The sequence below is a fragment of the Solanum stenotomum genome, chromosome 1 (assembly GCF_019186545.1).
Source record: "Solanum stenotomum isolate F172 chromosome 1, ASM1918654v1, whole genome shotgun sequence".
NCBI classification, from domain to species: Eukaryota; Viridiplantae; Streptophyta; class Magnoliopsida; order Solanales; family Solanaceae; genus Solanum; species Solanum stenotomum.
The window spans coordinates 95,568,272-95,581,129 of NC_064282.1; the positions used below are offsets into that span (position 1 = coordinate 95,568,272).

At 35.2% G+C, this 12,858-nt stretch overlaps 1 protein-coding gene across 1 annotated transcript; it reads right to left on the reverse strand.

The window, feature by feature from the left end:
• Positions 1-802: 802 nt before the first annotated feature.
• LOC125853243 (26S proteasome regulatory subunit 8 homolog A-like) lies at positions 803-11,269 on the reverse strand. Its single transcript, XM_049532908.1, has 9 exons — positions 10,976-11,269; positions 10,050-10,147; positions 8,713-8,937; positions 8,526-8,588; positions 8,276-8,439; positions 2,054-2,210; positions 1,860-1,958; positions 1,481-1,591; positions 803-1,255 (listed from the first exon to the last, which is right to left on the reverse strand). The coding sequence occupies exons 1-9, from the start codon at positions 11,169-11,171 to the stop codon at positions 1,115-1,117; spliced, it is 1,254 nt and encodes a 417-aa protein (XP_049388865.1). The 5' UTR covers positions 11,172-11,269; the 3' UTR covers positions 803-1,114.
• Between the last annotated feature and the right edge of the window lie 1,589 nt (positions 11,270-12,858).

Below are 12,858 nucleotides of genomic sequence, written 5' to 3' on the forward strand. Positions count from 1 at the left end.
ATGTCCGCGCACGGTCACCCATCATCTAATTGTATATGGTGTGGTGTATTGCTATTTTTTTTAATTTTTCTTACCAAGACATCTCTCTATTTTTCATTGGCAAGCCCTTTGATATTTTAAGGGTTGACCATTTTATTTAAAGTCGTATAGTGCTTTTGTAGAGTTAGTCTGTGAAGTGGAGAGCCTCTATAGTTACACATCTTAAACATGCTAAAGCTTTGAAATAGTGTTGAAATATAACTTTCTTTATTTCAAATTGATTGTTTGATTTAAATTTAGCATGTGGTCAACATAATAAAGAAGGTTTTTTTAACCTTGTGAGTCTTAAATTAGAGATATGTTGAATGTATCAAATGTCCTTTAATCGTGTGGCTTTAAATATAAAAGTTTGAAATTAAATAATTAAAAAAAGATGTTCTATTTTTATATAAACTAAAAAAAAAGTAGGAAACAAATTAAAACAAATGAAGTAGGAAATTCAGATACATTCATAGAGAGATTTGTTAGATTCCTGTTCATTTGAAATGAAGTCTCATGTCTCTGTTGTTTTACTATTATCAGTTTATCATTAACAAATTATAATCCGAGCTAAACCAATAGTTTTAATTTTATTTGGTTTGATTTTAGAAATTTAAAAAAGACTAAATTGGTTTGATTTTTTTTTAAAAGCAAAGACTATTCTAAACCCAAACCATAAAGATCCCTAGTCACAATTGCGACATTTAGACACCACTAGTTTCAATCGTCTTCTTTTAGAACTTAATGTATATCAAACGTCATATAAATTAAAATGGATAGAGTACAAGTACAACTCCTAGGCAGGGCTTTCAAGTTAGAGCCGAAAAAGAAGTACAGCATGTCAATAAACAAGAATACAAGCTAGAAGCCAGAGTGTCAAATACTGAAGCCGCATGCAAAAACACTGAGAATTTTGAATTACAGCTGCAAATGCCCCAAACAGCCAAAGAAAACGAAATAGCTTAATGAGAAACATGAAAACACTAAGGGCAAGTCATAAGCTCCTGGGCAAATAAAAGTTCCAAGAACAATAGTAATTATAGACAATCAACTCAGATGTGTATGCATTTCAGGTCCTTCGTATCGACCATATCATCTACTTCCACAGCTTACGTAGTGACATGTTCTTCTCAGTCTCTTTCTTCATTACTTTAGCAACAGCCATCTCAAAATCTTCTTGTGTCACATGCACCCTCCTCTCTCTTAGAGCAAACATCCCTGCTTCTGTGCATACAGCCTGCAAATAGTAGATAGAAAGAATAGATCAAGAACAAGCAAAAATACAGCATAGCAAGAAATGCCATTTTGATTCACCTCAACTCATGTGGAGGATCAAGGCACAGGAGAGATTAGTTCATCACATTAGATCAGAAGTTTTAACTGATAAGCTAAATAGGCCACTCAAGATGCACGTGAACGTCATTTGCTATAGTAAAGCAGAAAGTGCATGAAATCACCATACCTTAAGTTCAGCCCCAGAAGCACCACTCATCTTCTCAGCAATCTTCTTCAAATCAATCCCCCGCATCAAGTTCATCTTCCTCGAATGAATCTTCAAAATGTCCTGACGAGACTGCACAGTGATCAAAAGATAAGTTGATTGGGAACAATCATCAGCGCATTCTAAAATGATAACTAAATGATGAAGCAAGAGGTTCAGTCGCTCCAATGAGGAAGCAGAGAAGGATGACTACTACAGGTTGCTTCTAGTCAAACATAACGGCTACAACTCAGCATATAAATCAACAAGCACAAGCAATCAAAATGAGCAACCCACGAGTGTATGAAGTAAAAAAATTGACCAGCTTAATTACATATTAAAAACTATATGAAGCACAGACCTCTTCATTGGGATTTGGAAATTCAATCTTCCTGTCTATCCTTCCTGGTCTAAGGAGTGCTTGATCTAGAATATCTATGCGGTTTGTGGCCATCAGAACCTGAAGCAAAAGTAAATCTTGTCTCAGCTCCAACCACTCACATCAATAAAGTTATACCCAAGCAATATACAATTGAAACAGCACGCTGAGCTTGCCTTGATTTTGTTTGATGCCTCAAATCCATCAAGCTGATTGAGAAGTTCAAGCATTGTCCTCTGCACTTCACTGTCACCATTGCCACTCCCTGATTCCATCCTAGCAGATCCAATGCTGTCTATCTCATCCATAAAAATGATAGAAGGAGCATGTTCCCTGAAGTTAAAACAATGCCAGGGCATTAGCACCAAAGAAAAAATTGAAACAGGTTGATCCATAGACCATATAACAAAAGGGGAGGGGAAACATTTGCAGAAAGGAACAAGATTCCCCCTCACACACACACCTTGTGCCTTAATAGAACCATTATTTCTAATATATTCAGTCTTAAATTAGGTTAAGGTTGTCAAAAAAAGAGTCTAAAATCAGAGAGCTAGTTGGAGCCATCCCATCCCAATAGCATGCATTTGGAGATCAATATGAATCCTATTTTCTTCCAATACTCGTTAAATCAGGTTAATTGATCTCCAACATGATTGGTAACCACCACAATAGGATCCCTTCCCTCTTATAACCCAAAGGTCTCAAAATAAAATCAGGGAGAAAGCCGTGGTACAGAACTTCTCCCCTTACATCAGTCCTACAATGACGCCAATCTGGATTAGTCGGGTCAACAGACGGTGCTTTCAGATACTAGATAGTTAAACCAGAAAGAAATGTGACTACAACAACGTTCATACCTAGTATAATTTCACAAGTGGGTTCTGGAGACTGGAGAGGATAGGATGTACCGCGTACGCAAACCTTAACCCTGCCTTTGTGGGGTACATAGGCTGTTTCCGATAAACCAAAAAGAAACATGACTGGTAGGCTAGAAATATGTGGATAGCTTGGGATGATCGATATCAACCCAGAGTCCAAAATTGTAGGCAACAAATGTTACAAAAGATTTGACTCCACAAATTCTAATTCATAGAGGGAAAAAATTACCTCATAATATTATAATTAAGAGAATATTAGTATTTAGAACTTAGAAGTCATACTTCGTCCAGTTGGGGTGTTGGTGGCTTACCTGCATAAATCATAAGATCTTAATATCCCAATAATATGTCAAGCATCTCCAGGAAGCAGGAACTTTATCTAGAATTGATTGATGCAAGCTGAGTTTCATCAAAATCTTGGAATGAAGAGTCGAAGCTCAAGAACATACCAAAATAGAAGTACAAGGCTCAACGTGGAAGACTACTCGGAGTAGGGAGAAAGAGGTTAAGAATGAAAAGTGGAAGACTACTCGGAGTAGGGAGAAAGAGGTTAAGAACGCAAAGTGGCTATTCTTGAAATGCAAGCCTCTTGAATAAGAAGACTCTTAGGACCCGTTTAGTAGGCGGTATTAATTAGAATAATCCATAGATTAAAATTTAGTCCATATAATACATTGTTTGGTTACTTTATTTAACAATCCATGGATTAGTTATAGACCATATATGGTCTTATTTTAAGACTAGGAATTGGAGGGATAACTAATCCAAGGTTAAACAATCCTGGGATAAGACCTCTACTAAATGACTTAATTATCCCCTTATTCACTTTCCTAAATTTCTTTTGTAATTTGATTTCTTTTTTATTTGTATTGGAATGGTTATAAATGTTCTTTGTAATTCTCCAAATCCGTTTAGTGCAATTTGATGATTTCACTGATATTTTCTTTCTCCATTTATTTTTAAATTTTTATTATTCAATGTAGTTTGTCGATTAACCACTTGAACTATTTGTTTTTTTAATAAGCTTTAGGTATTGAACAACTTAAGTAGCCTTAAATCTATGTTAAGTTTAAGATATATTGACCAACAAAAAAAATAGAAATACACTGTGCCATCAAGGATCTCCGTAGTGGTACATCACATCTCAAAATTAATAACAATTATATATATATATATATGTATTTTAAGTGAAATAGAAGATCCTACAAAAAATAATAATATTGTCCGGCGGTTATCTACCTTGATCGAATTACATCAAAAAAACAATCTCATAATAAGACAACAGTATAATAGGAAAGAATTTTTTTGTAGAGTTCTAAATCAAACACAAGATTAATTGGGAAACAATGAACCAAACACTTGATAAAAAATAATCCCTGAATTAGCATTCGTGCATTTACTAATCCCTGCGTTATCTATGTTTGTACCAATCGACCCCTTGATTCATTAAGGATATTTTTGTAATAACTATCATTAGTCTTTAGCCTTAGGCCCCATTTGTATTCATTAAAGATTAAGATGTCCAAACCCGAATGCACATTTGAGTTGAGTTAAGATCTTGTGTTTCGGTTTGGACACTGAATGATTTAAGACTGTTTGTTTTTAAACATCTATATATATATATATATAAACAATAAATATTATAATTCAAATAAAATAGTAATTAAGTTTTACATTAACAAAATATTAGAAAAACCTTCAATCTAGACATAATAAATTATTATTTGATAAATTTAAGATATTTGAAGATATAAATAAATATTTAAGTTTGATAAAAACAAAATAGAACTACCTGGACAACATATATAATTTATATTAATAAAAACAATTGTTAGAAAAAAATGTAGTCAATCATTTTTTTTAAAAAATCAACATAAATTAACCTTAAATAAAGAAGTGAAACATATTTATGCTCTACCATGTGTCTGATCATGTACTCTTTCCCTAAAATAAGTAATAAACAGGATACATTCAAATGATATTAAGCAAATATATGAAGGCATCACCACCCACTTTCAACAACACGTATTTACGGAGTTGCTTTGCATTTTAATTCAGTAAGATTTTTGTAGCAAAATTTACTAATTCTTAGTAACCAAGCAATATGACCAAGAAATAGAGGCACTTTCCTCATGCACTTATAAATTTACTCAACTTTAAAAATGCTCTCAGGCACTTTCCTGAAATCCCTTCTGGACTTTGGGAATCTCATTCCGGTGAAACTGCTCCACCGGAAATCTCTTTTCTCCATTTCTTTTATGTTTTTTTTAGACATTCTGACCCTCACGGACAGTATGGACAACAAAATTTATTTCTGATCAAGGGGGAAGTCATACGACATCACCGAGTCGAGATCAAAAGTAGAAACATGGTATGACTGGGTAGAGAGTGGATACCAAATGAGGAGAATGATTCTGAGCAAGGGGGCTCTCATATGAATCTGTAGAAGACTTAGCAAAGCATTAAGAATCCAAAGAAACACATAAAACCTGGAAATGTAGAGACTGTCACTAATATTTCCCTGTCTTTGAAGTCCAATATGTACGACAGATTTGTATCGTTAATAACTGGTAAAGGAAGGGAGAGGGGAGTTATTAAACTACCAGAAAATGCATTCAATGAGGGGTGGGAGCTTTTAGCAGACAAAATAAATTCTTTCACTAATAAAGACCCAACCACCACAAAGGTGTTTACATACACAAGGGAGGTAGCTCATGCTACAAACAGAGAGAAAGGCAGATACAAGAAAATGCTGGGAAAAAAAAACAAATGGACGCAAAAAGAAACAAAGGCCTCCACAGAGATGATTGATGTTGCCGGGGAGGAAGTGATAAAGGCCAAAGCTCAACTGGCTGATGCAGATTTGCTAAGCAGATGCCTAGTGGGGCATTTTTCTAGTAAGGGAGATGCTCCAACCAGATCTGATGTAAGAAGATGCGCGCACCGAACCTGGAAAGGAGCTCAGGGAGTTCTAATCTATGACATGAACAGAGTAACTTTCTTGTTTGAGTTCCAATCAAGGAAGGAAGTTGAACATGTTCTGATAGGCGAATGGAGAAGACAAGGAGATCATTTAAACTAGCAGTGGTGGTCTCCAACAGCAGGGTCCTTCCCAAAGGGCCACAAGTTTGATTGGTTCTGGATTAACATTCTAGGGCTTCCCCTCCATCTGTGGTCTAGCTCGATAATGAAGAAGATAGGAGAGAGATGTGGCAAGTGGATCGAGATGGAAGAGGAAACTGAACTAAAAAACCATCTCCGATGGGCGCAGATACCTCAGGGTAATACTGGTGGTTTTTGAGGCATGCTCAGGGTTGAGAGCGAACCGGAGAAAGAGCAGCATTTTTCCGGTCAATGAAGTGCAGGAGATACAGATTCTAGCAGATATCCTGAAATGCAAGATAGAGAAACTCCCCGCAATCTATTTAGGTATGCCATTGGGTGCCAAGCATAAAGCACTCCGCATTTGGGATGGGATAATTGAAAAGACTGAGAAAAAGCTGGCTTTGTGGAAATCACAGTACTTGTCATTGGGAGGGAGAGTTACATTAATTAACTCGGTATTGGACTGCCTACCAACATATATAATGTCTCTCTTCCCCACACCTGGAAAGTGGTTAAGATTCTAGACAAGCTAAGAAGGGGCTTTTTGTGGCAAGGGAACAAAACTGAGAAGAGCTTCAACTTGGTGAAGTGGGTTATAGTCCAACATAGCAGGAGTGTGGTGGTTTGGGAATGAGAAACCAAGAGCTTCAAAATAAAAATCTGATCATGAAGTGGCTTTTGAGGTATAACCAAGAAGATCACGCTTTATGGAAGGAAGTAATTTTTCATATATATGGACATGAGGAACAATGGTGCACAAATGAAGCAATTACCACATATGGAGTTGGGGTTTGGAGATCCATTGGGAATCTATGGTTGATACTCAATGCCAACACAAAGGTCAAAGTTGGAAGGTGGGACAGAATCTCCTTTTGGAAAGAGAACTGGAATGATCATGGCACTGTACTTGCAATGTTAGTGTATTTTGAATGATAGTGCATTATCATGTCACACTTGTGCTAATCAACTTACTTGTAATGTTAGTCCACTATTTGAGGAGTGATTAAGGAGCCTCAAGTTAGTGATGGTGTTCATCAAGTTGGTCATGATGATGAGATCACTCCTAGCGTAGTGCCTACTGGTGTTAAAAATGACGGTGATGTAGCTCTACTTGAAGATTATAACTTGTATGATAACCCACTATGGAATGTTGAGAAAGAAGGTGATACTTGCTTTCAAGTTGTTACTTCTTCTTTGAGTGTCCCAATTCTTGATGGTGCTTAATGGTGTTCGTGACTCTAATAGTGAGCTTACATATGAGGATACTTTGAATGAAGTTATATGCGTGACACCTTTTTATATTATCTAGTTGCATATGATGATGCTAGTACTTGTACTAAGGTCAAATCTTAAGTGGGAAGGGAACTTACTGGAGTATTTGGTTGTTCTCTTGACCAAGATGGGTAGATAATCTTTCCTTTCGACCTCCCTAACCCTTTGAATATGTATGAGTCTGTCACAGTACAATCTTGGACTAGCCAAGTTCTAAGTGCTTCATGTGGAAGCTTGTCCTTCATGAGAATAGTTGATGCTTGACTATATCACAAGTTTGTGCATCCTTCGCATGTTGGTAGATTTGTTAACCACTTGTGCTAACCCTCATACTATGAGGTCCTTGTTGTTGCTTGTCTTCCTAATGGTTTTACAAGGTTCGAACAAATCATTTTCAAGAAAAAGAGAATGATGCAACCCAAGTCTAATCAAAATCTTGGAATAAAAAGTTGAAGCTCAAGACCATATTAAAGTAGAAGTACCAGGCTCCACAGAAAAGACTACTCGGAGTGGGAGAAAGAGGCTATGAATGCAAATTGGCCATTCTTCAAATGCAAGCCTCTTGAATAAGAAGAATTAAAAAGATCATTAATTCATTAAGGATATTTTTGTAATAACAATCATAAGTCTTTAGTCTTAGCCTAGTCTAGTATAAATACTACATTATATCATTTTATTAGGTAGATTATGTTGGATGATATGAATATTTACTTGAATAGCGATTCTCTTGAGAGAGTTAGGGCATAAGGCCATTGTTGCTTGATGTTACTTGATAGATTGCTTGCAAAAGGAAATCATTCATCTTCCGGGTTCATCTTATAGGTTAGGTGCTTAATTTGGTTCAATTAATTGGAGGTTTTAGCTTTCTATAGCTATTGCAGCCAATTAATTTTTATCTTATGTTTTGATTTTCTATCCTTTATCTTTTGTTTATTTGTTGTTTCTTGTTTGTTTGTTTTACACATTTCAATATTGTATCAAGATTCTAGATCCATTCTGAACTCTCTCACACTTCATCTCCTACAGAAAGCCAATTCAAGTGTACTAAGCACAGCACCTTGACCAAGAAATGGCTTCAGTATTTAATTTAAGGTAATAGATCAGAAATATGTTACCGTTGGGTTCTCAAAATTAACAACTAACCTGGCCATAACAAAAAGTTCTCTCACCATTCGAGAACCTTCTCCAATATATTTCTGCACTAGTTCGGAACCAGAGACCCTAATGAAGGTACAATCAGTGTGATGTGCAACTGCCCTAGCCAACAATGTTTTCCCAGTTCCTGGAGGTCCATAGAGCAGCACTCCCTGTCATTCATAAAAGAGGAATCCAATCAAGATCTTTATTGGTGCTGATAATAAACTGAAGGAGAACTTCGTAAAGCTGAATATACCTTTGGTTGAGCTATTCCAAGAGACTCAAATAACTCAGGATGCTTTATAGGAAGCTCAATAACCTAATGCATAATAGATCCAAAGTTAAACAAATTATACAATTACTATAAAAGAAATTAAGAGATTGAGTTAACAAGACAGATCAAGAAAACACGAAATAAAAAAACAAATAGAGAAGATATGTACCTCTTTAATCTCCTTGATCTGCTGGTCAAGACCACCAATCATGTCATAAGTGGAATCTGGCACTTTCTCAACTTTCATGAGGTTGACCAATGGATCAACTTTGCTGGGCAATATTAGATGAAGGACATAGCTATCATTGCGCAGGGCAACTCTAGTTGATGGAGTGATCTTTGTAATGTCAATATTTTTGCCAATATCGACAACATATTTGCCTTCAGGATGAACCTAGAGTATAATACAAAGATGAGTAATAAAAAAAAGGATGAGAAGAAAGGCATATTAAATAAAAACTAGAAATATATTATGGGAATACCATGGTTCAAATATTTGTACTAGAGAATCTTGTAAATTTAGAAACAACATAATCCAAATGAATTCATTGCATCACTTGTTGCTGAAAAACTAACAGAACTGTTCTCATAGTAAAGGACAAGTTGGAACCCATGACATGCTAAATGAGGGTAAAATGAAATTGACATCATAAATGGCAACACATAGAAAAACTGTCATTTTTTTGAGATAGCATAGACCAACTTTGTCATGTAAGCAAAGGAGTCAAAACTACCAGATACCCCAAAATGAAGAGTGCAAAACTAATAAGACAAGACAAAATTGGTAACTGGAAGAGTCTAATGGGTTCCATAACACGAAAGGTATTCAACTGAGAGGGTTAGCATAGTAGGCTATCAACCAAGGATACAAAGCTGAAAGTACAACATTCTACTACAGCATACAACCAATTCAACATTCTATTGCAGCCTGGTGACCAAATGAGACATGCTTTCTTACAGACAAAAGTTGTGTGAACTCTTCACTTCCGATGCCACACCCGTGTCGATACGACATAGGTGTGGGATCCATAACGGATATGGTCAATCGATTAGTCTACTGTGACCAAAATCAATCAAGAATTTTGATACAGATACGTTGGTTTCTGAAATCAAAACAAAAGCTAGGGTGAAATCATAATTAGGCATATGTTTTTTATCGTTAGAAGATATTTGTATTAAAAAGTCCGCAACCACATACATTTGTACTTGTATAATTACAAATTCAAACTTGCTCTAAAAAATTTGTACATTCCTTTCAAATAGTCCACCATTATTTAGGCATATTTTATAATTGTATTTAAGATATTTAACTATTTTAAGTCAAATCCCCGCACTCGTATCAATACCTAAACCCGTACCCTGCATCTTAAAATTTAGGTCATGAAGGATCTGACCTCTAGATACGCACACATATTGGACACCCGCACCCCAGCAACTTAGTTACAAATGGGTACGAAAATTTAATAAGGAATTCAATGATAACTAAAAAGATGTGGATACACTTACTTTGACTAGAACCTTTGACTTCCCCATTACTTTAACAACTTCACCAACATATGATCCAGGCTCCTGAAGCAATTGTAATTCCTCTTTGAGCATTCTCACTGCAAAAATAGACATTAAGGAGAATTTTATGAGCCCATACACGATTCAAATTACAATTGAAAAAATAAAGTAGAAAATGCCATTGGTCATGAAGACACAATTTTAGTACATTCCTCAGCAAGAGTAGAACAAATGTGAGAGAAACACCATGATTGATTTATTCAAGAAACACTAAAACTTTAATCAAGTTAACAAGATCCCTACACCAATGAAAACCAGGCAAAAAATAATGAACCTGTGGTCCATAACACATGATATGTTTGGGAAACCAAACCATTACAACCTCTACTCAGTAACTATTTCTCTTCCCTTTATCGACCCAAGCTTTGGATGGTCAGAGTTACCTGCTAGAAGAAGATGGTAGGTATTCAATCGAATAGTTGAAGAGTATGCCAGCTGGGTTATTAACCTCATAAAAGGCAAAGAAATGTTGGGTCTCTATGCATTCTAACATATTTAAGTAAGAAAATTCATTAAGTAACACCACAGAAGAGGAAGGGACTCTCTACTCACCTCTCATGTTGGACTATCATAATGGTACAACAATTCTTTATGGTGATCGATGGCTCGGCATTAGTTTCGGTTCTAAAAATTGAACCCTTTTACCTTCAATCTATTATCAATTCAATTTCTTAAGTTCAATATTTTAGCAGCCTTCTCACACTAAGATCTCTGTATCAAAGAAGGGAACTTTACCTAAAATACTGGACCATAAACAGCATGAAAAAGTAGTACATAACCAAGAAACTGATTAAGACTAGGGTTTCACTATAACGTGAAAAATGTTCCCTTAAGAAGTTAGGTTTTCCAGATTTAGTTAATCAGACCTTTAGAATTGAGTTCGTTCCTCTGGGCTTCAAGGCGATTAAGATTGTGAGTCTTTACGCGGACTTGGAGCTGGAGATCATGGATGTGCTGCATATAGTACTGTCTCAGCCCTTCCCCTTGCTTTGTTGGTTTCGCCGAACAGGCTTCCTCTCTCTCCATATCGCTCCTGCTCTTCTCAACATCAACTGACGCCATTTTTGCAGATAGGTTTTGAAGAAATCGCAGTGATTAGCGTTGTCCGGAGGGTTTGGGAGTGAAAGAAGAATATAGCAGCAACTAGAATTTCCCCATCGGTTTTGGGCTTTTAAAGATCGTTTCTTGTTGGCAGGGAAAACAATACATAGGGATGGCAATGGGGGTGTAGGGTGTGGATTTGGTTTTTGTATTATTGATTTTTTATTTTTAAAATATGTTAAATTAATAATTAAATCAATAAGATGTTTTTATCGGTTCTCGGTTTATTAGTTTTGAATCTTTAACGGTTCGGTTTAACCAATAAAAAAATGTTTATAAAATAAATATACGACTTTTCTAACAATTTAACACAACTCATAAAAAAACAATAATAACTAACATGAAAAGAACTATTACAAGTGTAACACAAAGAGAAATTAAGAGGAATATATTTCTTACTTTAAGTTTTGACGTTTTGTATAATGTGAAGTTTCAAACTCAAAGTCACTGTGAAGGTAAATTGCAGGCTAAAGGACAATGCACTACCTAGTAAGGTATTTAGATTAATATTTAATATTTATGTATGGGTAAAGTAGTAAATTACTACAGTTTTATTGGGTTGTCGGTCTACCCAATAACCCAATATTAAAAACCAAAACCGAACCGACAACCTGATAGGTTTTTTTTATAAAACCATTAAAAATGTTAATCAAATAACAATAAACCAATAGCACTTTTTCGGTTTGATTTATCGGTCGATTCGATTTTTGCACACTCCTAATGTGGCGAGCGGGGAGGTTCGGAGCAGGTTGAGTTTAGCCCACAATTTTTTGTAAATCACCCTGATATGACAGTTTTTTCATTTTCAATCCGTCCCGCTTCACATAAATCCGTCCCACATAATTTTTTAGGTTTTTTTTCTTTTTTAATCAAGTCTAATATGAAAAAAAAATCATTTTTTAAATTTTTCGCTAATTAACATCTCAATAACTAATTAACTATTTTAGTTAACGTTTCAACCATTGTTTCTTAATCGCTAGTTAATTGTTTCTAATTAACATTTCAACAACTAACAATTTATTGGACACGTCTAGTTTAAATTTTAAAAAAAAGAGTTCAAATTAAAGTCAAAGTTTAATATAAAAAGTTTCATCCTTGATTTTTTTTACTAATTACAAAGATTTAATTCTATTTGGTACCTTAAATTCGCAACCAGCCCCTGACATTAATTTTAAAAATATATAACTTTAAACCTATCTCGTCTCGTCCCATTGTCATCTCTACTATTTCAACTTGTTTGGATGGTTGTTACACGGGCGCCTGTTTGGAGAGATTGCACTAATTATACACTTTAGGGTATTTTTGGTACCGAAGAAAATATTTTATTGAAAAAAAGTAAATTTCTTACTTATTTTTTAATATTTGACAAATAAGCAAGAAAATATTATTCATGTTATAAAATGTCCCTCTAGAATATTATATTTAGTGTGAGTGTAGTCAGTAAAAACCCAACGAAGAGTCAGGGTTGAATCCCACAGGGAATGGTATATCATGGAGAATTCTTTATCGAGAGATTTGAACTTTAAATTAGTTTGTTTGGAATAGTAAGAACATATGGTACCACCAACTTAATATAAAGCTTTGTTGTCAATTATCGCAATTAAACTAAAATTTGAACGAAATCAAGAGTTAGCAAGCAATCTAGGGG